Source organism: Eretmochelys imbricata, chromosome 2 (genome assembly GCF_965152235.1).
Source record: "Eretmochelys imbricata isolate rEreImb1 chromosome 2, rEreImb1.hap1, whole genome shotgun sequence".
NCBI classification, from domain to species: Eukaryota; Metazoa; Chordata; order Testudines; family Cheloniidae; genus Eretmochelys; species Eretmochelys imbricata.
In genome coordinates this window covers 237571971-237599404 of record NC_135573.1, presented here as the reverse complement: position 1 = coordinate 237599404, position 27434 = coordinate 237571971, and the positions used below count along the sequence as shown (strand labels likewise).

Below are 27434 nucleotides of genomic sequence, written 5' to 3'. Positions count from 1 at the left end.
CAGCTGGGGCGACTCCTTGGACAAAAGGAATATGACCCAAACTCCGATTCCAACGAACCTCCCTCTGATGACCATGGAGGTGAGGTCCCCACTGGTGCCAGAGATCAGTGCCAAGACAGGAAAGCTTTCCTGGGGGCCAGCATGATTGGTTTCCCTCTGGATGGTATTGCGGGGCCCAGAACCAAACAGCAACAAGGGGCTACATGCTCTCTCCTGCCCACAGAGGCCATCAACTCCTGTACTACCAGCACTGTCCCTCAGGTGCCGACCGTTCTTCTAGTACTGGACTCAATGATACCTACGTAAAGGTCAACAGTGCAATTGCAATGCTCAGGCAGAGGAGGGGCTTGATGTAGGTCGCACTCCACTCTGTTCCCTGTGCCTGGCCTTCTTCGGTATTGAGGAACGTCCCCTCTCGGCCAGCTACTTTCTGTTCTTCTTCCTCTGCACCAGGGATAGTGAACAGTGCCAGGATTGCTGCACTGTGGGAGAAGCGTGGCTCATGGGCACTGAGGCGCTTGGTGCTGAGTCCAACCAGCTCGACAGAAGGTCTCAGCATTGCCTCCATTAGTACGAACTTTAACTTGGCCTCCTCATCTTTCTTTGAACAGGGTTTAGTCACAGCAGACCTGACAGCGATCCCCAACATGAGCCTCACCCATGCACTTTAGGCAACTAGAGTGTGGGTCCCAAGGCACACCTCACCACTGGGAATGGACAAAACTCCGCTAACAGAGAAGACCAACTATTCTGACAGACTAAACAAACACTAACTATATACAACTATGATGAAAAACAAAGACCACTTCAGGAAAGCTTGCCATAGTAAGGAGAGCAGTTTCAATGAACATCATGGATAGTAAGAAGGAACTGAGCGGGCGCAGGGTCACTGGGCTCTTTATACCGCAGCTATGAGCGTGTGGCACCAGAAGGCACCTTAGTCACCCCAATGGATACCACTGAGCAAAAAATTTACAGTGACTGTGCTGAGGGTGCACACACATCTACATTGGAATGGATACATGCAAGCACTTGAACAAGGCGGCCCGAAGTGGGCAATGAAAAAGAGGGCAGGATGTGCCATCTCAAGCCACAGGCAGTTGAGAAGCAACTGGAATGGTGGTGGGTCTGCCCCTGCCCATATTTGTTCTTCAAATAGCATCTGTGTGGGTGCTCACTGTCAGGCTGTGCGTGCACCCATGTACTCTTGATCAGAAATTTTTGTCACCCGTGTCCTCAGGTCCAGCTCTGAAGGAAAATGTACGTATTTTAGGCAACGGTCTTGACCGCATTCAGTACCACTTCCACAAATAAAATTTCATTAAATATTCCTGATGCTAACTTTTAATGTTATAAATTCTCAAAAGATAGAACCACAAAAAGCAATTTCAAGTCCCAACCAAGTGTAAGAACTACTTTGCAGTCTTAAGTGACGTTATTTGTATTCTTATTTTGTTTTGGAGTATTACAATAATTTTGATTTCTGGGAGCACTGCCAGTGGGACTTAAAATTTACACTGGTTAAAAAAACGGCTTTTTGAGACCGCTTGTAAGACTTAACAGGCTATACAAAGAATTTAGCATCTCTTTGGTACTGAAAGACATGATTCTGCAGAAAATAACCTTTGAGTGCTGGCAGTTTTGAATATATGTGAAGGTGTGTCAACAGCATTAGTATTTTAAGAGGAGGACTTTAGTCTACTTTTAGCTCCTTCAAAAGATTTTTTTAACTAATACACAAACTTTTGAGATTTACACATTTCTGGCAGCATCACAGTAGCACCAAGTCATGACTTTAGAAGATTTTTGCAAAGAAAAAGCCAAATTTATTTTATAGTAGCAATAGTTTCTTTTTTTTATTTTTAATATACTTTAGGAAACAATATACAAAGCTGAGCTTTTCCACCATTTTCAAACAGTGGGTTGCTCCAATTACACAAGTTCAGCGTTTTGTGATGGCTAAGAACAGCAGTCAGCACCAGACTTGAACAGTTAGCTACAACACAAACATCCTTCGAAATGAAATGTCATAATAGCAAGACAGGTAAACCAGGAGTTAACATATGACAACTGTTGGGGCGGTGTCTTAATCATCCTTGTTGAATTTTATATTTAATTAAATATTTTATACACAATTTCTTGTTTACAAGTATTAAACAAAACCTCCCTTGAGAAACTATTTCAATTAAGTACAAAAATGTTCAACAAGAATAGTTCTGATAAAGAATCCCCAAATAGACCAAATTCTAATATGCGCTGACCAAAGGAAAGGAAAACCAGTGTTCCATTGTTTTAACATGTTTATTACAACAGATACAATTCACATCTGACTAGCTTTTTCCTCTTTCCCCTCCCACAACCATGTTAACATGTTCATTGGGCTATTTCCTTATATTTGAGCAAGTAATGTACTTTCAACACACATGCCCAGCAGTACTATAAGACCATTCTTACAGGGTGCAAATGGAAATACGTTTCAATAATTTATACAAACAGTGGGTTATGCTCAATCACTGCAATTTTAAGCTACTGTACACAGGAATGAAAAGATTATAGAAAAAGTGCCATAGCAACAGTGCCTTAAGAAAGGAGAAAATTAAAAGCATTAAAAAACTGATAAATCAGATTTAGGATTTCTTGGGGAAATGGAACACAGAAAATGAAAAATGTTTCTCTGTAAAACAGAAATGGAGAAGCACTGCTCTTGATTCGGTGCAAGTGTGGAAACAGTTGTTTCATGATATTTTGTACATTACCCAAACTGTTCCAAATTGTTGCAGCCTTACATACAGATCGCCTGGCGCTCGCATTGAATTTTAGGAAATGCAAGATTTCTGAATGATAAATTAACTAAAAAAGAAAGCTAATTTTGCAGACAGGTTTACATGTAAAAGGCTAGGTATTTAGCCACCTCAGCATTGATTAGTTTTGGATGTCTAAGCTCTGATACACATGGCTTCCCATGGCTTCACTCTACAAAACATATTTACAACGTGAAGAATACATCTACAAGAAATCTACATTTCAAGGGTTTTACAAATCATCCTTGTATCTTTCCCCTTGAATTGACTCCCTCCTGTCCCCTTCCCCTTTCATCTCTTTTGCCCAGCTCAATGGTCCAAAGTCTACTCAAATGCAGCTCAAAAATGTTAAGACTGGGCAATCAGTTTTACAGTTCCTGTACTCAAAACTATGTGCAATTATTCACAACTTTTCACACCATGAAGGAATTCTGATTCTTTAGCTTTTCAAGTTCTTTAATTTGTTGCCTCAAAAATAGTATCCTGCAAGACAAAATAGAATCAGATTAGTAGAAGAACTTTCATTATATTCTTAGATTAATATTCATATTCAATATAAATCACAAACATTTCAGTTAAAACCATGCCTAAATGACACCTTAGTCAAACTAGACATTCATTTCACATGACTTTAACTCTGCTGGACTGATAGATCCTCCTTGGTGAAGTATAACTACCACAGAATGTCACTGCATAAATCTCAAGTACTTCGATTAATTTTTGTTTTTTAAAAAGGATAAAATTACTGGGTCTAAATACGATTAACATACGTTGATACCTAACCTTAATATACGTAAGTTAAATTAACGTCCAAGGGAACACAAGAGAAGACAATATTCAGTACTTGAATGCTACAGAGAAAAGCATTATGCCTGTATATGGCAGAGTACTATCATGGGTGCTGGACTACAACTTTACTATGCCCTTTAATAAAGGAATATCCTGATACCTCCCTCTCAAGCAGCCCCCCTGCCAATGCAGTGGGGGAGGGGCATGGTAACACACTCATCTAAACATGCCCTCTCTTGGACAGAGTACTGCCAGAAGCACTGGCCAGACTCTTCCTACCCTACTCTTCACCCACAAGCTGGGAGTGGAGGAGCTATTCATGTGCTCTCATTTTTTTAGCACAGCTGTAATGGCCAGACATATTTGGCCAAGTGTATTTTAATTTTATAGTATATTTCTGGCTTTATGTCTCATGCAACCGATTCTATCAGTTCTAAACTTATACACTTTCTTACAGTCATGGCATGGTAGAACAGAAACATTTTTAAAGGTTTTTTGTGTTCTACTGTATGGCAAAATACCAGAAGAAAAACAATGGAATCCTTACGGGCAGCAATACAAAAAAGCTCTCATGACTGTTTAATTTTTAGGGCTAACCATTTTGTTGGCATCCCCATTACAGAATGCATTTTCTTCTACTGAACTTACATCAATAGTAACTCAAGTTACATGTGCCTTCGGTTTAGACACTGCTTTTTCAGAACTAATGCATATTTTGTAACTTGGTGCTGAAGTGCAATGGGATTGAATGAATTATGCAGGTACAAAGATCATCATGAAATCTTGTTATACACAAATGTTCCATAATCAGCAGTCATTTTAACAGATACTGAGAAATCGTGCTATTTCAGCAGAATTTTGGTAAATTTTTTTTTTTAAATTTATCCAATTAAGGGCAATTCAGATAACTGCCCTTTGAACCTTAATATCTTATAATGCTGACGACAAATAACCAGAGATGCAGTTTAAAACATAATGGACGTGCTTGTGAAATGTTTGGTCTGACACGCTTTACACACTCCCAAAATGGAAAGGTGTCCTGAAGCTCCAAAAGACATACATGAGGCAAACTCTTGTTCTGCCTTGCGATGAAGCACAGATTTGTTTTTTAAAAACAGGAATTTACATATTTTGTTTTTCTTCGGTATCTCAGGCTAAAGATCCAAATACCCAGAGATTGTGGAATGCATATATATTAGATATATCAGTTTTTAAAATCCCAGACTTTCACAAAGCTTCCTTTTCTGGACTTGCCATCGGTGCCATCTCTTCCATTCCTCTGTGATGACAGCAAAGGCAAGCTGGCATAAAAAAACAATGTAAAGTTCCCTAGGAACATGTAAATACAGCAAGGTGTCACTTACAGCTATAGATGTACCTTGAATCCTAAGTGTCCAGGGTTTATTCTAAATTTTGCATTTGATTTTAATTTAACTAGAGTAATTTTTTTAAATCTTCTTACTGTTACCTTATGAAGGGCTTAAACACTCCTCCAGAGATGGGCTAGAAATTATCCCTGTAAGCTTTATTTCAGCCATGAGAAGCCAAATTGTTTGTCAAAACAACCATTTACAATAAGAAGATTTAAAGAAACTACTCCAGTTAACTTAAAATCAAATGCAAAATAATTTAGAAAAAACTGTCCATCATGAAAATCTTAAAGTATTTTACAAACTACCCATTTTGTATGCAGGTATCACTTCATGCACCACTGAAATGCAGCCATTTCTGATGTAGAGCACAGCATCTGTTTAACAAATGCACAGCATCACTACAGCTGTTTAGGACAGAAAATGAAAAACAATATATTCAAGTGAAACTGCAGGGAGAATTTTAGTAGTCCGAATTCAAATGGAAGTTAAACAGGAAACCAGGACTAACCTCCTTGATCACAAAAAGTGTCATCTGGTCTAATATTGACCTCAGTTTTGTATCTTATCCTGATGGTATTTTTAATAGCTCAGTATCCTCAGCATTGTGCAAGGGCAATGAGCCAGTAATTACTCAAAAGGTGAGAATGTCACATACTAAATCACCAGTATTTACTGAAGAATCTTGAAATCTTCTTGGAAGTCTCATCCAAATATTGACAAGAACCAACTTCACTTAGCTTATGAGATCAAATAAGAGCAACTCAACTTGCTGTGCCTCAAGACCTAATCAATACATAAATTATAGAATATCAGAGTCGGAAGGGACCACAGGAGGTCATCTAGTCCAACCCCCTGCTCAAAGCAGGACCAATCCCCAACTAAATCATCCCAGCCAGGGCTTTGTCAAGCCTGACCTTAAAAATATCTAAGGAAGGAGATTCCACCACCTCCCTAGGTAACCCATTCCAGTGCTTCACCACCCTCCTTGTGAAAAAGTTTTTCCTAATATCCAACCTAAACCACTCTCACTGCAACTTGAGACCATTGTTCCTTGTTCTGTCACCTGCTACCACTGAGAAAAAAGTCTAGATACATCCCCTTTGGAAGCCCCTTTCAGGTAGTTGAAAGCAGCTATCAAATCCCCCCTCATTCTTTCCTTCCGCAGACTAAATAATCCCAGTTCCCTTAGCCGCTCCTCATAAGTCATGTGCTCCAGCCCCCAATCGTTGTTGCCCTTTGCTGGACTCTCTCCAATTTTTCCACATCCTTCTTAGTAGTGTGGGGCCCAAAACTGGACACAGTACTCCAGATGAGGCCTCACCAATGCCAAATAGAGGGGAATGATCACGTCCCTCGATCTGCTGGCAATGCTCCTACTTTTACAGCCCAAAATGCTGTTAGCCTTCTTTGCAACAAGGGCACACTGGTTGACTCATATCCAGCTTCTCACCCAGTGTAACCCCTAGGTCCTTTTCTGGAGAACTGCTGCCTAGCCATTTGATCCCTAGTCTGCAGCGGTGCATGAGATTCTTCCGTCCTAAGTGCAGGACTCTGCACTTGTCCTTGTTGAACCTCATCCGATTTCTTTTGGCCCAATCCTCTAATTTGTCTAGGGCCTTCTGTATCCTATCCCTACCCTCCAGCGTATCTACCATTCCTCCCAGTTTAGTGTCATCTGAAAACTTGCTGAGGGTGCAGTCCATGCCATCCTCCAGATCATTAATGAAGATATTGAACAAAACCAGCCCCAGGACCGACCCTTGCCGCACTCCGCTTGATACCGGCTGACAACTAGAAATGGAGTCATTGATCACTACCCGTTGAGCCCAATCTAGCCAGCTTTCTATCCACCTCATAGTCCATTCATCCAGCCCATATTTCTTTAACTTGCTGACAAGAATACTGTGGGAGACCGTAACTAAAACTTTGCTAAAGTCAAGAAATAACACGTTCTCTGCTTCAAGTGGTCAAATCATAACAAGTGGAACTATATAAACTGTACCAAATTTACAGATGCGATAACTAGATATTTTAGTAGAAGCATCTAAATCTGTGTAAGCTGATCAGATTTACCTAGTGTGCTAATGCATGTGGAACACAATTTCTTTTCTATCCATGTAATAAAAAGATGTACAGACATTGCATTGCTGATCTGTTTACTGGAGATTGTCAAAAGGCATCTGTGTGGGAAATACGTAAAATGTATATCAGGGAAAAAATGGTTACCTACCTTTTCATAACTGTTTTTCTTCGAGATGTGTTGCTCATGTCCATTTCATTCTAGGTGTGTGCACGCCCACGTGCACGGTTGTCTGAGATTTTTGCCTTAGTGGCATCCGTAGGGCCGGCTATGGGGCTCCCTAGAGTGCTGCGCTCATGTGTTGGTATATCAAGTCACAGCTGGCCCTACGTCCTCTCAGTTCCTTCTTGCCAACAACTCTGACAGAGGGCAGGAGGACGCGTAATGAAAGGGACATGAGCAACACATCTCTAAGAACAACAGTTATGTAATGGTAGGTAATCATTTTTTCTTCTTCGAGTGGTTGCCCATGTCGATTTCATTCTAGGTGACTCTCAGGCAGTGTCCATAGATTTGGGCTCGGAGTTCAGTCTTGCAGCTCTGCTCTGCCAAAGCCAGCGTCGTCTCAGCTTGCTGTGTAAGCGCATAATGAGACACAAACGTGTGGACAGATGACCAGGTAGCGGCCCTACAGATCTCTTGGATTGGAACCTGTGCTAGAAAGCCCACTGACAACGCTTATGCCCTAGACAAGTGTGCCCTCACGATTGCTGGCAAAGGCACCTTCGCCAGCTCATAGCAGTGGCAAATGCAGGCCATGATCCAGGACAAAATCCTCTGAGCAGACAATGGGCAACCTTTTGTTCTATCTGCCACTACAACAAACAGCTGCGTTGACTTACGAAATGGCTTTGCTCTATCTATGTAGCAGGCCAGCGCCATCCTGACGTCCAGGGTGTGTAACCCGTGCTTCTTATCTGACGTATGAGGCTTTGGAAAGAAGATGGGTAAGTATATGTTCAGGCCAGTATGAAACTGGGAAACGACCGTGGCAGAAATGCTGGGTGCGGTCACAACTGGACCTTATCCTTGTAGAAGACCATATAGGGCGGTTCTGAAGTAAGCGCCCTGATCTCAGATACCCTGCGGCCGACGTTATCACGACCAGGAATGAAACCTTCCAGGAGAGAGCAGGAAGCAAGAGACTCAAAGGGAGGCCCGAAGAGCCTTGACAGCACAAGATTCAGGTCCCAGGGAGGGATGGGATCCCAGGCATATGGGTAGAGATGCTCCAGACCTTTCAAAAACCGTGTTGTCATGTCATGAGAGAAGTTCGACCTACTTGAAATGGAGGATGGAAAGCCAAGACAGCGGCCAGGTTGACCTTGACTGATGACAGGGACAAACCTTAGAGTTTGAGGTGCAGCAGATAATCCAGGATCTCCTGCAGCGGAGTCTGCTCAGCCCGGACATGCTCTTCTGAGGCCCAGCACATGAACCTTTTCCGTTTGGCCAGGTAAGCTGCTCTGGTGGAGGGTTTCCTGCTACCCAGCAAAACCTGGGTACAGCCTGAACACGGGCTGAGCTTGCCCATTCGTCCGCACTTAGCCATACAGTAGCCAAGCTGTCAAGTGCAGCGCTGCCAGGTTCGGGTGCAAAAGGCTGCAGTGGTTCTGGGAGAGCAGACCTGGTCAGAGGGGCAGCTGCAGTGGGTCGGCTACTGAAAGGCTCAGCAATGTGCCGAACCAGTGCTGGCGAGGCCACGTTAGGGCTACTAGGATAATTCTTGCCCTGTCTTACTTGATCTTCACAAGGACCGGGTGAATCAACAGGACTTGCGGGAAGGCATACATCAGCGCCCCCAACTACGGAAAGAGAAAGGCATCTGATAGGGAGCCACTGTCCATCCCCCAGATCAAACAGAACATGTGGCATTTTCTGTTCTGCCTGGATGCGAACAGGTCCACATGGGGAGTTCCCCCACCTCTGGAAGATTATGCTGACTGCCTCCAGATGGAGGCAACCACTCGTGGCAAGACGAGAAAGGCCTGCTGAAGTGATCTACCAAGAAGTTCCTGGTGCGCAGCTACCAGATAAATGGCATGCCGCACACAAAAACCCTGAAGGCGGAGAGCTTCTTGACAAAGAGTCGAAGACCTGGCACCACCCTGCCTGTTGTTGTAATACATCGCAGCAGTATTGTCCAGCAGGATCTGTACCACCTTTCCCTTCAGGTGGGGCAAGAAAGGCCAGGCGAATCGCTCTGAGCTCCCTGACGTTGATGTGAAGGGCCCAATCGTCCCACAAGCAATGACCCTGGGTGCTCAGCTCACCCAGGCGGGCTCCCCAGCCAAGGTCCAAATCATCGAAGACCAGAGTCAGTGATGGTGACATGAAGGGAACTCCCTCCAACACTGACCCAGAGTCCAACCACCAATCCAGGGATGACTTGATGTGATCAGGCACCCTGACCACCCGGTCTAAGTCGTGCCTGTTGGGGTTGTAGACCAACGCGAGCCACGCTTGTAGAGGCTGGAGATGGAGCTGAGTTTGGCTGATCACGTATGTACACGCAGCCATGGGGCCCAAAAACCACAGGCAGGTGTGAGCCATGGTGAGAAGGTGACTCTTTACATGGGAGACCAGGTCTGATATGGCCTGAAAATGCAGTTCTGGAAGGAAGGCTCTGGCTCATGTGGAGTTGACAACCACACCAATGAACTCTATTCGTTGGCCCAGCGCTAAGTTAGACTTTTTTCTCGTTTATTAACGGGCCCAGGTAGCGGCAGATGGAACAAACCAGATTGAGGCTTCTTTGCACTTGCTCCCGAAACCTGCCCTTCATGAGCCAATCGTCAAGATATGGAAGTTCTGGAACGCTTGATGTCTCAGGTAAGCAACCACTGGAGCCATACATTTTATGAACACCCTCAGAGCTGATGAGACACCAAAGGACAGCACCGTGAACTGAAAATGGTATCTTCCCACTATGAAACGGAGGAAACAACTGTGACCTTGGAATATGAAAATAAGTATCCAAGTTGAGGGCGGTGTACCAATCTCACGGATCCAGAGAGGGAATGATGTAGGTCAGGGAGACCATGCGAAACTTCAACTTTCTGAGAGGCTTGTTGAGGCGATGCAGGTACAGAATGGGTCCCCTTTTGCTTTCAGGTTTAGGAAGTAGCAGAAAGAAAACCCTTTTCCCTTCATGTCCCAAAGGACCTCTTCCACCGCCCCCGGGTGCAGGACAAGGAGTTGCTCGTCAGAAGGGTCCCTGAAGAGGGATGGGAAAGAAGGGAAGGTGAGAGGGAGGGGCAGCCAATAATTGCAGGGTACAGCCCAAGATACTATGTACAGCACCCAGTGGTCCAAGGCAACCTGCGACCAGGCACAACTGTAGGGACAAAGACGGTTGAGGAAAGAACAAGGTGGATCCAGGGATCCAGTTGCCAACGCACTGGCCTTATTGGAGTGCATGGGTCATGCCAGTGATGACAATGCTCCCTTCACACTGCTCATCTGATGCCATCTCTGCGCAACAGCTAGTAGTACTGGGCTTGCTGCATGAGACCCGCTCGGAATTCCCCAGAATTGACTTGGGTGTCGCTCTCAAGCACACCTTCAAAACGAGCGCTTCTGACCCCCAGGATGCTTTGCCAGGCTGGGCTGCACAGGTGAGCAGGAGGAGGAAGGGAGGCAAAGACTAAAGCTTGTGCTCTATCCCTTCTCCTTGCAGACCCCTGCCCGAGGCTTTGGAGGAGGGGGTGGCCAGAACTGCTTCTGTGCAGACTGTGGCATATGCATGCCCAGCGAGCGAAGGGTGGCCCGAGTGTCCTTTAACCCATCAACCTCGCATCAGTCTGCTCCAAAAAGAGACAGTTCCCATCGAATGGGAGGTCCTGGACAGAGGTCTGCATCACTTGGGCCAGCAGACTGAAGCCAAGAGCTGCGCCTCATGATCACCCCCAACGCAACCACCCTAGTTGCCAAGTCTTGTCATGTCCCACGCCATCTGGAGAAAGCACCTAGCCGCCGCAGTACCCTCCTCTACCAGGGTGCCAAATTCCTGGGCCAAATCCTGAGGGACAGACTCCCGTAAGTTAAGGAGGGAGTCCCATAAGTTAAAATTGTACCTGCCCAAGAGGGCCTGATGGTTTGCTACCCGGGATTGCAGGCTGGCTGTTGAACAAATTTTTCTCCCCAAACGGTCCAGTCTTTTGGCCTCTTTATTTCTGGGAGTTGAACAGGTATGCCTCTGCTTGTCCTTTTAGTTGGCAACCAGTGAGCCTGGAGATGGATTGGTATAAAGGTACTCCTACCCTTTGGCCAGGATGAAGTACTCCTTTTCAGCCCTTTTGGAGGTTGCAAAGATGGATGACAGGATTTGTCAAAGAACCTTGGCAATTTTCAGGACCCCGTCATGCACTGGTAGCGCAACACATGCCAGGATATAGGCTGAGAGAACACTGAACAAGTTGTCCACCTGCTCAGCCATCTCCTCCACCTCTCGGCCCAAGTTCTCGGCCACCCATCAAAGCAGGGCCTAGAGGTAGTGGTGTTCTTTAAAACTGTCCGGTGGGCTGGCCCTCAAGGGTCGCACAACCGCCTCGTCCGGGGACGAGGACGACTGTACTGCTGGGGGAGGCTCTGGGGCATCATCCCCCATGGGGGAGGGGGTTTTTGGGGTGGGCACGGTCTCCTCTACCCCAACCTCCGAGTGGTTCTCATGCACTGAGCCCAGTGCCGCCAGCTCTTGCTCTGAAGTGGCGGCGGATGAGGACACTCCCTTTGCACCGCTCATCACCGACATGACCCACACACTCCAATAAGGCCCCTGTGCTGGCCAATGGCTGTGCTGCCAACACAGCACCCTATACGTCAACGTGGCCTCAGGTGCCTAACTGCGCCGGTGGGGTCTTGGCTAGGGGCTGAACTGCCCTTCCATGCTGAAGGAATCCCCTTCCAGTGACCATGGTGCAGCTGTCAACGCTTGTGTCTGCCTGCTGACCATCGCCGTCGGAGACCAGTGTTTGGAGTGGGAGGATTGGTGCCAGGGCTAGGGGGACCGGAATTGTGACGAGGAGTGCTCCCACAAGGCAGGCAACCAAGAACTGCACTGACAGGATGACTGGCGGGAGGGCAAACTGTGCCGGTACTACGGAGACTGGCGCCTTCCCCTAGACAATCCACGTTGAGATGCTGGAGACCACAATCGTGATGCCGGTGACTGAGGATGAGCCCCAGAGGATCTGGGCTGCAATGCCAGAGATATGCGGCACAGAGATCGAGAGTGCTGCCTTGTCTTGGGAGATCGGTGGCGCTCCGCTGCCCTAAGGGTCTTAGCGGCTGGCTTGCCCTTGTAGAGAGCCTTTGCCACTTCCTGCGGCACATGCGGTGCTGGCAGCAGCCTCTGCTCTCTGAGTGCAGGGGAGCTTGAGAAAGCGTCAATACCGCCAGAAGTTTGGGTTCCCTACCGCTGGGGGTCGGTGGTGGATCCTTTAAGGGGCTATAGGCCCCGACTGGGAAGGCACATCCACCTGGCTCCACAGTGGCAGGATGGCCCGAACTTGGTCCTTCGCCCGATGCCCCGTGGACTTTCTTGCCCGGTGTCCGGGAGCTGTTTTATTTCTGGGCACTGATTCTGGAGGTGCAAGGCCAAGGTACTAGGCAAGTCTTGGCGGGACGGCTCAGAAGTCGGACAAAGGGCAATCTCCATGAGGAGAGCCCACAAATGAATATTCCGCTCTTTGAGTCCTGGGTCAAAATTTTTTACAAATATGATACTTGTCCTTCACATGTGATTCCCCCAAGTACTTGAGGCAGCTGCTGTGGGGTTCACTTACAAGCACAGGCCTGTTACAGTCCGCGCAGGTCTTAAACCCCGGAGACCAGGGCATGCCCCCCCTGAGGCGGCCCTGCTGGGACTCTAACTCCTAACTACTCCAAACCACTACTTAACACTAACTACCACAAAAATCTATCTACAAGGCCCTAAGGCTCGAAATCAGAAGAGACGAAACTGCTAGCCCTTGCTATGCAAGGAAAGGTACTCCGACTAACCAACATGGGCAGCAAGAAGTAACTGAGCAGGTGTAGGGCTGGCAGAGCCTGCTACATGGACGCATGAGCGCGGCACTCAAGGGGGCACCACAGCTGGCCCTATGGATACTGCTAAGGCAAAAATCTCCAACGACCGTGCCTGTGGGCGCACGCGCACCTAGAACGGAATCAATGTGAGCAAACACTCAAAGAAGGTAGCTTTTATACTTGAAAAAGACAAATATGCTAAAACTTAAGTTGTCAGTAAATCAATCTCATGCAAAACAGAACACCAGAATGAACAATTTAGAAATAATTTGAAGGTAAGTGCCCAAACAAATTCTTACCTTTGCTCACGCAATGTTGCTTGAATTTCACAAACTCGAACTAAAGATCTTAAATTTTTTAATTCAGTACAAATTTCTGACATATGAACACTTCCCATATTATGGGCTTCCTCACGTAATCTTGATGCCTGCAGAAGTTAAATAAAAAATAAATTGAAAGTTAGCTTCTGGATTTTGGGTCACTCACTAGAAGCAAATGGACATAATCCAAGGAAATTGGACTCTTGATTAAAAAGGAATTATAGGGCTTTGAAACAGCAAGGCACATTAAAATTTTAACATGAAAGCTAAATCACAAGAAAACATTAAATTCTATTCTGCAATCTTAATATAAAAACCTAATATGGATCATTTTTGTGCCAGACAAACTTGATCACTGTTGAATTAAATTACAAATGTAATGGGCAAAGGGAACGTCAGTGAAGTACAAATTGCTCTAGATACACTAGAAATACGGGCAGAAAAAAGGAATGTCCAAACTGAAAAAATTACCTGAAACAAAGATGTGATACAAGAGAATTATTTTAAAAGTAGCAGCACTCAGTGTGCTGTCGGGTGAAACATGGACAAGTGTATATATGGATTTGCATACGCATTATGGTGACACAGAAAAAATACAATTGTAGACAACACAATATCACAGATTAAGGCGACAAGAACTTTTCAAACTGAAGATACACTACTATAGTTTCTGGATACCTTGACACCAGAAAAATGGGGACTGACGGACTTATAGAAAAGAGAAGGGAGTTGGAAGGAACATCAACCGTGGAAGGTTAAAATAAAGTATGTATCAGTTGGCCAAACAAGAATGGAGACAATGCCCAGTAAATATTACAAGGACGTAAACATCAGGGAGGGAAAGGTCTGTTTATTTTTAAATGGTATGGAAATGCACACAGCTTGAGACACCCCAGCACCCATAACTCTGTCCTGTGGTGACAACATAAAATAATTTAGGATTAAGGCATATTAGTGTTTGTAGCCCCAGATTAGATTAAACTGATTTTTAAAAAAAAACTTTTTTCCCCTCATGGTGTCACTACAAGGCAGGACACCCAAATAATTTTAAGCCTAACTGTGCATTTCCATTTCTTAGTAGGTCTGATTTCTTTTAAGGGTAACTAATTCAGAATTTTTGCTGGATTCGTAATGCTTAGTTTTAACCCTTAAAATACTGATACGCTCATCCATAACTCCAATTTAACAACACGGATAGGCATATTTTATATATAAGTAATGCAAATAAATAGATTGATAGTAGTCTGAAACAGCACAAGGACTCTATTGTCTCACAGCTATACCTGAACTGTTATGAGAGCACTAAAATGGTAGAAAGGGAAAAACATGAGGAGAGCAGAAATTCAGATGTAGATTTTTATGTTTGAAAATTGCGTATCCATGTATGGCATCCCAATGGTCTAAATGTGCAAGATTATGAAGGTTTCTCCTATAGCAGGGGTAGGCAACCTATGGCATGTGTGCCAAAGGCAGCACACGAGCTGATTTTCATGGCACTCACACTGCCTGGGTCCTGGCCACCAGCCCCGGGGGGGGCTCTGCATTTTAATTTAATTTTAAATGAAACTTCTTAAACATTTTAAAAACCTTATTTAGTTTACATACAACAATAGTTTAATTATATATTATAGACTTATAGAAGGAGGCCTTCTAAAAATGTTAAAATGTATTACTGGCACGTGAAAGCTTAAATTAGAGTTAATAAATGAAGACTCGGCACACCACTTCTGAAAGGTTGCCGACCCCTGTCCGAAAGCCTGGTTTTTCCCTATTACAACTGCATCATCAATGCAGCCATGTGCAGAAACAGTTCTGAAAATTTTTCAAAGCTCAAATACAAACTTAATAGTTCTACCAAATAAATGAGTTTTGATGTTACCCAGGGCTTAAAAAAATCACTAGCTTTCATAACAACCACAACTGCACCTGTTCCACAGGACGTTTTTATTTGAACAGCTAAATCACTGCATGATAGTAATTTTGCATTCACAGATATTTCTGGCTAACAGAGACATTCCAAGTAATAAAATGTTACGGTGTTAAGACAGACTTAGTACCTTCAAAGGAAAATCCACATTTTCAACATAATCTGAATGTGTACCCACCTGCTTTTCTGCATGATCTGCAGGCCAGCCTTGAACATGTTTTATGAGATTTTCATTGAAGTGTGCCGCTAGTGTAGGTGTCAATGAACACGTAGGCCGAACAGATGCATTCTGTGGTGTAGTTGCTGAATTTGATGCACTTGTGCTGGAGGTATGATTTGGAGCTGGTGATGGACTTCTCTGACTACTGGAAGAAGGAAACAAAGATTAAAAAGCACAGGCTTTCAAAATGTTTATAAATCTGTTGCGAATGAGTTAAACCTCTACAAACTTTACAGCATCCAGCCACAAGCAGCATTATAAGATAATCAAAACTGATACTCTAACCACTTTTAAGTCCTATGGCACTGTTCACAAGAGTATGGTCTTTGTGTCCTTGTTATGTTCTGATAATTACATTTTTCTTACATTTCTACTGGGCATATTATTCTTTTCTTCTTGTCCTAAACTATTTCACTGTTAGTTGTTTTAGACATCTGTGTGTGACCCTAGATGTGGCTGCATTTCAGGGGTGAATGGAGTGTGTATATGCACACTTTTTACCTATATATAAAAGTTTATAAAGAGCTTCAAAACAATCCGAGATGTAATGTAAGAAGTCATGATCATTCAGCAAAAAGTGTTTGAGTCCTGATGAACATGGTCACCAGAGTACTCAGTCACCTTTGCTTATTGCTCTGAGACCAAGATTCAACACATGGCTGCCTGGTGACCTATCAAGACACCCTGAGTGAAGCTAAATCACTCCTTGAGGCCAGAAATTCCAACAAAAAAGAGCACTGGGGGGTGAATACCAAGTTCCACAAACCATAGAACCCAAATAAGCTCTTCTGGACAATAAATTCTCTTCTTTTTTGTAGGGCACCATGAATACTTATGGTACTGTAGAAAAGAGGCTGCATCTATTATCTTGGAAGGACTGTGATATTAGCTTTCAGTGTCCTAGTGTAGCTAATACTCCTCTATTCCTTTTCTCTCTTAACTTCCATCTTGGCTAGTGAGACTCCTGTTCATTTGGGGAAATCCCCAACAGGATCCTGAACTTGAGGCTCCAGCGCCCCTTACCTTATATCACCTCCTTGAATAAAAACATATAAAAACAAAACAGGATCTCTACTTTTTATATAGCCACTGGTTTCCTAATTTTTATATTTATAAAAAATAAGGGTTTTGTTCACCATGGTAAACCAAACTTGTGCGTCCCCCCACCCCAAATTGCAAAGATACCATTAAAGGGAAAATCCTAATGCAACCTTAACTAGGGAACCAAAATCAATGCCTCCATAATTAGAAGTATCAATTATTCTCAAAGCCTATTCTTTATTCTCTAGAATCACAGTTTACTGATAATAGCTCATCTTAACTAATTAGCCTCTCACAGTTTGTATGGCAACTTCCAGCTTGTGTGTGCGTGTGCGCAAAATCTTCTTACTATATGTTCCATTCTATGCATCCGATGAAGTGGGCTGTAGCCCACGAAAGCTTATGCTCTAATAAATGTGTTAGTCTCTAAGGTGCCACAATTACTCCTGTTCAGTTTACAGAGAGACTTGCATTAGGCCAAATATGCTTGTATAAATGGGAAGCCTACTTGACATTCAGAAAGTATGTTTTATGTTCACTTGTTTTTTCATGGAATTCATTACTGTTTCCCTGAATATATAAATACTGAGTTAAAATTTAAAATGTTATCAACATTTGAGCTACTATTCTTTACCATATTTTAGTCTTGAAATTATTTAGTAAGGTATTATGAGGGCAGTGGGTTTAAATATTGATTTTATTTTTTAAATTAATCAAACACACTTGAGGAAGGTCATTTTTGGACTAATCTTTTTTCTTCTGTATTCCTGCCATAAAAAGTAATATGTAGATACATATAAGTGAAGTGCTTAATTCTGGAAAATGCTTTCTGCGTAGTAAACAAAAATCAAGAATAGACAAAAGCCTGTTTTGCCTCAGTTTTTCCTAATAAGTGCAGGTCATTATTGTAGGTTAAATAGGATTCTTCCCATATTTTTCTTTTAAGAACAGCCCACTGTTCCTGATCTACTACATCAATCTGAATTATTTCTCACAGCATCATGACCCATAAAAAAAAAAAATGGCATAAACCTCTAAAACAATTTTTTTTAAAGTTTTAAAAATCAAAATTAGTCAAAGAATAGCCTAAATGTATCACATGATATTTACAGTATTTTAAGAGAATTTAAAAGTTTTAATTCTAAAAGAAACAAACTGGTTTAGATACAGACTGTTACAGGAAAATATAATTATGAATCATTATAAACCCTGAAAAATTAACATGTGGTTATAACTGATCAATCAATTGTTCTCAGTTTAGATTATAAAGTTCCTAGGTTCCAGTAGCTACTTAGGTTTTCACTTTACCTGTCAGGCATCATGGATTCCCCTAAGGCATTACAGAAACAAAAGGATGCTCAAGATCTTTATGTCAAAATCACATTACTGCACTTTTAGAATGGTTGGATTTGAGAAAGTTCTCTGGCTTACAACTAACCATTTTGTTTTAATTTACTGGCAACAATGGTAGTTAACTCATTGTTTTGCAAGGGCACCCAGCAATTCATTAATATTCACAACTGTATTTGCATAATTGAAAATACAAAAAAAAAAGGTATTTTTGGCATAAGAAGCTATGTAAATATAAACTGAGCAAACATACATGCATACAATATAGTCATATTAAATTTCAAGTTCCATTAGAAATTCAGTGGGGAAAGAAAGAAAAGTTTCCAGTTACTATAGTTCCCAGAATATACTGCCTATGAAGATCCACACTTTGGAGTCTCGTGCCCTGGAACATGAGCCACAGAACCATTCAAAGTAGTAAATCTATTCAGGGGTGTACACACAATCATTGGATGCTGCTCTCTGGGACAGTCTATATGCCCATAGCCATCCGGTCAGCTTTTCTCTCTCTGACAGTAAATTCCAAAGACAAGACAAAGCCCAGGGCAAAGATCAAAATCACTTGAGCTCTGACCTGCAGCAGAACCTTTGGTAACAGAGGAAGTGATGGGGAAAGGCATACAAGAGTCCTTTCCTCTACAGAGTAAAAGAAACATCACACAGTTGAGGACCCTGTCTGCTCTAAAGAGAAGTCTGATACAGATTTGTGATAAACAAGTCCATGTCTAGATGACCCCCACCTGGCAAGAATCAACTTAGGTCACTGAATTTAAGGGGCTGCTCTTGTTGGCCTGATCCCCTTGAAATTCAGGTTGTTGTCTTCACCCCTGCATGATGTAAACCGTAAGAGTCCCATTTCTGAAAGCACCATTTCCACTGACTTTTTTTTGTATGACTGAGTGACAAATCCTCATATCTGTTCAAATACATTGCCACACTGAAACGCTGCACAGCCATGAGAACTCGTCTGATGGTGGTGCTGGGTAAAGATACTTACAAACTAGTCCAGTTACTCTGAATCCTCCACTGGGTGGAATAAAATGCATTTAATTACAGAGACTTCTCCAGACCACAGGACTACCTGCACTCCTATATTTTTAGCTGAAGTGCTTCCAAAAGAACTAGAAGCTGAAAAAGAGCTGGAGTCCACAGAAACTAAGGCAGCTGTTCGCAAACGTCATGTTGACACCCCAAGTGGGTCACACAATCAGCAGATGGGGTCACAGCGATGTGTAGTGTGTGGAGGATGCCATTTTGCGCTGCACAGCATGACCTCACATGTACAGTGCATGCCAGTTCATGATGAATGGAGGACGCCATTTTGCTCTTCAAATTGGTGTCCTCCATGTTGACTGAGGAGGAACTACTACATTAAAATGAGGTCATACCCATAAATAATTTGGGAACCGCTGCCCAAACACGTACATTACCCATAAGATATACTTCTATTGTTTTGAAATAAAAAAGACATCCCGAGTGGAGCTGAAAGCCAGTAACCAGCAAAAGGAACGGACTGAAAAGCTTCAGTAAATCAGCTGGTGCTGAAGGACCAGGAACTCCTGACTCACTTCTCTTTCCTCACAAAATTGACCTTGATGGATATAGTCTCCATCTCTGGTGGCAGCTCTGGGAGATAAAGAAGCCAGAGATTTGAAAGTGATAGGAGAGTGGAACAGAGGAAGGATACAAGTCCATTAATAACACAAAGACTTCAAAGAAGGCATTTGGTGAGAAAGCAGTCCCAAAGCTCCCACCAGTGCAGACTAAGGATCTGACCATTTCAGATCCAAGAAGATCCCTATTCTCATTCGGCATTCCAAGGGTTTAAGGATGTCACCTACACAAAGATACAATCAGAATCAACTTTCAGATCAGACACCTAATCCAACTTCTAAAATAAATAAATAAATAGGTTTTTTGTTGACCTAGAAGAGTGACTATGCCTTTTCAGAAGCTGGCAGATCCTAGCCTTAAAGAATTCAGCTGCTCTCCTTCCTGGAGCTGGATCTGAAGCCATTGGATCTTAAGACTCTGAAGACCTTGACTCCACTCCAGATGGCTCCTAAGACAAGTTAATGGTTTCAGAAGTCAAACTTTCGATCAGACATGCTCAAAAGCAGAGAATTCCTTACATGGAGATCTCTCATAGATCCTCTGACTCCAACTCTTCCTCCAAAAGGAAAGCTTGATGCAAGAGGCAAACACCCCATATGCCTTACCATCACAGGCTAAATGTGTATATACACACCAAGCAAACATGTCAGACAGGGTCTGGATGTTGGTGAAAAACATTATGGGCAAAGAAGAGCATTTTGTGAAGCTTGTTTTGTTCTTAATGCATACCATTAAAGCAACAAAGTCAGTGAACAGAAGCTGTCAACTCACTAAAAACTCACTTAAAAATGAATACCAAAACAAGAAACCACAAACTTCTAAAGCTAATAACCAGTCATGTGCAGAGAACAACATTTGGTTCTGTAACTGCACTGACAGATGAAGAGGAAATGAAGCATGTTTAGAGGGTGGGATCCTTTGTACCCTCAATTCCAGAATGATGAACCAGAATCATTAATGTACACTCCTCAATTTTGCTGCTGTGAATGGTTCTGTGGTTCACCTGGCAGGGCACGTAACTCGTAAAGTGGAGATCTGTGGAGCCAAACAGAAAGGGGTAAAAAATCAAACAAGTTATGTAGCTGTGTCTTTTCTGCAATAGTAGAGCTAATTAATATGCTTACATTGATCTTAAGTATACCAAAAACCAAGCTCATTAGTGGCACTGAATACAATGTATGTTTTATCCAGAGTAACAGCAACAAAGCAACACAAAAATATTTCAACTTGCCTTGAGCGCTGAAGACTTCGAGGAGAGGCAGGCTCATGGCCTGTCTGCTTGTCAGCTATTACCGGCTGCTGAGGTGCTGACTGTGAAGCTGGTCCTTGCTTTACACCTGGAGTAGTTACCTGCAATGTTCAAAACTTGGGTCAGATTTCCTTTGCATCATAAATCTCAAACATATGAACTAAAGAAAGAAACATGGGAATTACCAGGTACAATCAGATCAAGGATCTCTCTAGCTTGGCAGCTTTCCAGTCCAGTACTTTAAATTTCAGAGAAATAAATATATGTCAAATGTCAAATAAATCCCATTTCTTTTCTGGCTCTAGATTTACAGCCCTTTCACTTCATGCAATGTGCATTTCTTTAAAATTTAACTTGGATAAAAGCCATCTGCTATTTTCCTCAATACCCCACCACTATAGGCACCAATTTCTTTAGATAAATTTGACATCATTCAAACTTCCAATTTTTAATAATTAAAAGAGTTACAATCAAAGATCAACTATCCATTTCCTCCAAAGCACCAATACTGCTTCTAACATGAACTCTGTCGTACTACACTATACTTCACATTGAAGAGGCATTATTTACTATGAATGCCACGATTCAATTTTTTTAAAGTATGTCAAGCCTTTGCCTCTAATACTGTATTTCTATATTTTCGAATAGGGACCTTCAACAGCTTTGAGAATTCTTACACAAACTAGGTAACAACAAGTATGACATCTCTATTAGAAATGGAAAAATTCACATTTTCAAAATAAAAAATGCACATCAGTTTGGCCCCCTGATTGTAACTGTTCTAATGACTATCCCCAAACCAGTAACTAGAGTTCTTTGAGATGAGCCTCTGAATAATCACGCTTATGAAATCAAGGTGCCCAATTGCAAGCCACCGGAATCTTCTGGAGAACAGTGTCTGTTAGAGACACTTGCCTCTCCCTCCCTCTCCTTTCCACAGGGTTCCTTTCAGTTCTTTCCACTAACATGGAAATTCCTAAACTAAGACACTAAAGACAGGAGACAAGTAGGTAGCAACTGTGAATAGGCAGAGGTTCATCTCGAAGAAAGAGGGTACTTACTTTACAGTAACTGGAGGTTTTTTTAGATGTTTTTGTCTGCACTGATCCCTCTGTAAGCATGTGAGCACTCCAGTCGCACAAGCCTGAAATCTTTTAGCCAGCAACATCTGCTGGTGTTGCACATGTGCCATTGTTCACCTTCGCACCCTGTACAATGAGCATACAGAGGGTGAAGCAGCCCCAATCGTCACTCAGTTTCTTCACTAATACAAAATATCCAGGTGAGGACTCTGTATCAAGGGGCAAGGCAGGTGGATCAGGGGATTCAAATGGAAAACAGTATCTTGAACTCCAGTTACTGAAGCTAAGCAAGCTCTCTTCAAGCATTTGTCCAGGTAAATCCCACTGTGGGTGACTGACTAGCAATAACCTCACAAGAAAATGAACGATAAGAGTTCTAACCTAAATAATGACTGCAGGACAATCCTGCCAAACTGGACTTGTGATCTAGAATCTTCCACAATGGAATAGTGAATAGTAAACTGTATGAACAGAACTCCAAGTAGGTGCCCTATAAATCTTGGAAATAGGGACTCCCTCCTGAAATAACACATTTACTGAGCCCTAGTACAGAGAGTCCTAACTTGAGAGCAAAGAGGTAATTTATTTAATATACAAGAAATCTTAATGTAGTCTGTAACACACTCCAACTCAGAGAAAAGGCTTGCCTTTTAGACTTGTCACCAAAAGCCACAATAGGTCCGGACGATTTACAAAATGGTTTTGTTCTGGTAAGATTAAGGAGACAAAACCCCTAAGAACATCTAGTGTGTGGAATTTAGCTTATGCTAAAAAGCTATGATGTTTAGGAAAAAATACTGGTAAAATATATAAATTGCTTTTTTATGAACATCTAAAACCACTTTTGGTAAAGATTTTGGATGAGGCCTGAGAGTAAATGTCTTTATGACATACAGTTAATGGAAGGCTTGACAAAAGCCTGAATTTTGATCACCCTGTGAGCCAAGATGATGGCTACCCAAAATGCTGTTTTAATATAGAGGTAATATAATGAATAGAACAATATGGGTTCTAAGGGAGGGTTCATCATGAATCAATCCCTTTTAAAATTTTGATACCATGGGTTGAGAAAAAAATCAAATTACTCAGATGGATGACACGCTAATATAGCAGCCAGATGACTAGCAGTAAGTGTAACCGAGAGTCCTGAGTGTTTCAAAGTCAACAAATAGTCCAAAATAGTTAGAATAGAAGAGCCTAAGCGCTGAATGGACCACAACGAGAAATGCTTCCTATTAGCTTGACAGGTCTTTCTAGTAGAGGCAACTCTGCTTTGGATTGAAACCTCTTGCACAGCTGCATAACAATGTCTATCCACAGAAGTTTGTCACCTAGCCTCCATGCTGTTAGATGCAGAGATGCTGGATCCAAGTGCAGCACTTGGCCTTGGTTTTGTAAAATTATTTCTGGGAGGTTCAGAAGTGGAAGAGGTGGACTAAATGATAGATGCATCAGGCTGGAGCATCAAAATGACATGCCCAAGTTGAAGCTACTGAGTCAGACAAGCTGCCATATGATACTGTATAACGATGCAGACTTTCACAGAGTCTCACTCTGACAAGACTAAAGGTGTGAAAAGAGGTGATTCATCATGGAAAATCTTTCTTGAGGAAGGTATGCTTTTGCTGACCTGGAGTCCCGTTCTGCCCCTATAAACTCTATGTATTCAGAAGGGGTCAGAACAGACTTGTCTCAATTGATCTTAGACCTTGTCAGGAAAAGTGCTATAGAACTGAGCGAACAATACTTGTGACCTACTGTGATGAATCTCCGCAGATACGTTGGGCTCAGGAAAACACTTCTGAGAAAGACTGAAAGGACCAATATGTGACCGTTGGAGGGAGCTGATTGTCCAAAGTGTGGTTTTCTTGGTCATTGATCCACTCAAGCAATTCTCAGCCCAGAAAAAAAAAGGAATGATGAGATCCCTAACCTTGTGGTAGTCTGGGAGTATTCTTTTCACAAAGTCTGAGGCTCTTTGTCTGTATCAGGAAGAGCCTCTTTCATCATGTGTAACCTTCTCTCTCCTTCATACAAGCTTGTTTTATTGATCGTAACCCAGAAAGCCCATCAAGATGCTAGCTCAAGGAGCAAGTGTGCTCCCATGAGAAAGTTTCTCTACCTATTTAAGAAAATTAATGGCTGGTTTTGTCTATCACAGCTCCAGAAATCACTTTAGACACTGCCTCGTTCACTATGATAATGCCAATTCCTCTGTGTGTGTCTGTGTGCGTGTGTGTCCTTATGAGTAAGTGCTACTGCAACAGGCACCACTGAAGGTGTGTGTGTGTGGGGGGGGGGGGTGTTTGAAGAAGGCCCACTGAAACCAAATGAGCCATTGTGAAACATCAAAGGACAAAGACTTTATTGACTCCCCCACTCCACCTCCAACACATGCACCCATGAAGAGGAGACGGGCGAAAATACTTGTCCCATCAGTTTGAACTCTGGGGGAAGGGAATAAAAATCCCTGACCAGAAGGAACTGTATCACTATCCTGTTAGGAATATTGCCCTCTCCAAATTTTAAAGTATAAGCAAAGGATCCCTAAGCTGCTTAGCTTGGATTACCTTTAGAGAACATAAAAAGCTTGTATACGCAGCCATTTCTATTACCTTTTGGTACCTAAGACTAACTCATTTATGTGTGTATATTTGCCTGCTTTAACCTTGTAAATAACATTTCTTTTTCTTAATTAATAAATCTTAGTTCATTATAGGACTGGCTACAAGCCGTCTCTTTGGTGAGAAACCTAGGATGCAATTGACCTCGGATAAGTGACTGGTCCTTTGGGACTGGGACTGAATATTGTAATATTGGTGTAAAGGAAAAGTCTATCACAGTCCAGAGTGCCCAAGAGGACTGTCTGTGATGCCATGTGAAGGCTGTTACGGTGCTTGCAAGTTCACATTTGACACTTGATTGGAGAAATCCAAGTATAAAACTCACAACCAGGTTGGGGTTTGTGTCCTGGTTTGTAACAGTTGGCACTCATGCTAATGAGCTACTCCAGACAGCTTGACAGCTCTAAGTAAAAATCAAATTGGAAGAGGAAAAGAGGGAGGTGCAAAAGAGCAGAAAAATCCTGGATAATGTCTGAAACATTCAAATATTCGTTCTGTTAAAAACCATGGCACTGAAGAACAGTCTTTCCTTTTGTAAGAACAACAAATTTCATATGGAAATCGACACAACAGAGAACTCGATAATACCAGTTTTGCAGAGTCTCTTAATGGAACTACAGTTCTACCATGAAAGGTTTTTGGGAACAAGAATAGCTCTTCATCATTTTATATCAACGAAGTACTTCTGTGGCTTATATCGATATGCTTACACTTCTATACAGGATTACGCATCAGTAATACACAAAACTTTCATAAATGGTTTCTTTATCCCTTCTTCAAATTATAGGTTACCACCATTCAGTCCTATGCTCACCACTTGCACATAAATCATTAAGCATTTTACCTTTGGCTGTGACGATACCGGGGGTGTATTCATCAAAGGTTTCAGAGGAACTGTGTTAGTCTGAGGCGTGCTTATTCTTGGAGAAACATATGACCTTGGCGATGAGGCATCCGAAGTTAAAGACATTGGAGACTGATTTGATGGCTGAGCTATAAAAAGAAATCATGACAGTATTTTATAGCACCTTTTTCCACCTAAGCGTAAAAGCTGCTTAACGAGAAAGGAAACTAAAAATAAAAAGCATAATAAAATAACACTCTTAAAATGCAAAGAAAAAACAGGTCCAACGTAGTGATCAGAAGAGAAGTTACAAAAATGCTCAGCTCCTGAGAACAAGAGCTATTGGGTCCTGAGCATTTTTGAAAAATCTGATCAGTTTATTTAGGTATCTACACAGAAGCAGGGCTCTTGACAATCTGGTTTCAACTCAGTGCGCTAAAGATCTTTGAAAGTCTGGGCCTTTAAATGTGGAGAGGGGAACCTGAGTCTCATTCAAAATAATTAATGTAAAGTGTTCAATCCAATTAAACTCAACAATTTTCCAATATACTTCACCTAGAAGAATGAAATATGTATGTAGCAGCTACCCAAGGCTCTCAGCATCTCATTTAAAAACAAAAAACAAAATAACCCAAACCAACGCTGCGCAAGTAGGTTTTTCAATTCTATAGTTACTTTAAAAAAAAAAAAATCTCACCACACACACCACAGAAACACACCCTCCCCTAATCAACTGCAAGACTCTTTCTATCAAGCTCCTCTTAATCTCTAGCTCTACTGTATATAAACTAGCACCTTCCCAAGATGCCTCCAAAAACAGTGTATAATGTACCTGGTAGGTTAACATCAGAACTCTGGCAGACCATAGAGGTAGGAGGAAGGAAGGACATTCCAGAGTCAAAGATCCCTCTCAGAAAAATGTTTCACAATCTCACTTAAAATGAGGTTAAAGGTTACATTGATGGACCCCAGGTTAAGAGCCTCTACTGATCACAAACACAGAAGTATCATGAGAAAAAGGTATTCTTACGTAACCAGCCTCAGGAATCCAATGCTTAATATTCTGTTCTTCCTCCATGCAACAGATTAATCTAAACCTATCAGAAACATGCAGTGCCTGAATGCTGAGTTCCCCAAAAGCAGTTTGGCATTTACCCACACATTATTTATCAAGTTAGAGAATCAGAAAAGTTAAGACAGAAGAGACCTATTAGAGTTTATCTAATCTAGTCCATCAGCCAACTATTCTTTGACCATAGGCTCTGTCTCACATCTTACGGTTAGGAAAGCCCTCAACTTCTAGTGTATCAGACATCCTACCCTCAAAGGAAGGGTAACATACAACTTCAGATGAAAGTTTAATTACCATTGTTGACATTCAGTGACAGAGAGTTTTAGTTATACTGACCCATATAGAATGTAATCTGACAATTTTACATAAGGGAAAGTGAGACTTTAAATACCTTGTGCAGATAGTTGTGCAGCTTGAGAAATCAGGGAAGTAATATTGAAAGCAGATGGTCCAGCAGTGAGAATCTTATGGAGTATAGACTGCAGAGAGGCTTGTGTCACAGCTGCTGTAAGAACTAAAAACAAATAAGTTTTAGCGGTGTTTTCTACGTTTCTGTTCAAACATAAAATATGTTCAAAATTGTAAAGCAAAGCACAAAAAACACTGTCTAATATGGTTGCTTAAAGTTAAACTCAAATCCACATTTAGGCATTTGAATAAGTGGACTGATTTTCACTGACAGATATGGATTCTTTACACAAAATGTTAACTGCCTATGAACGATGAATGTTTAACTTAAAAAGTTAAACAACATTAGAATCCAAAGGCCATTTATTGTGCCTTCCTCTAGAGACAATACTGATGAGGGCCTGTTTGGAGTTTTTCAAGTTATTTTTCCTGTTTTTAAACTGAAAAGAATCTGTCCCTATCTCATGTGTCAAAATGCAAAAAAAAGGTCACTGGTCTCTGGAAACCTGCAAATGCTCTACAGCTCTTCCTGTCTTTGTTCTACAAAGCCAGGGAAGATTCTGTTCCATTAATAAAAAACCTAGTAGTTCAATTAGTTTTAAAGAACCAT

General features: G+C 42.2%; 1 protein-coding gene across 2 annotated transcripts in view; it reads right to left on the bottom strand.

The window, feature by feature from the left end:
• Window positions 1-2282: 2282 nt before the first annotated feature.
• The window catches only part of WAC (WW domain containing adaptor with coiled-coil), a 114325-nt gene continuing 89173 nt past the window's right edge, over window positions 2283-27434 (bottom strand). The window contains exons 9-14 of one of the 2 annotated variants that reach the window (XM_077808265.1): window positions 26808-26930; window positions 25345-25493; window positions 20773-20895; window positions 15499-15678; window positions 13373-13500; window positions 2283-3284 (exon numbers count right to left, since the gene is read on the bottom strand). In XM_077808265.1, coding sequence (XP_077664391.1) covers window positions 3215-3284; window positions 13373-13500; window positions 15499-15678; window positions 20773-20895; window positions 25345-25493; window positions 26808-26930 — 773 coding nt within the window. In that variant the 3' untranslated portion in view covers window positions 2283-3214. Of the gene's footprint in view, window positions 3285-13372; window positions 13501-15498; window positions 15686-20772; window positions 20896-25344; window positions 25494-26807; window positions 26931-27434 lie in introns of both variants that reach the window. The other variant, XM_077808264.1, reaches the window with a different exon arrangement.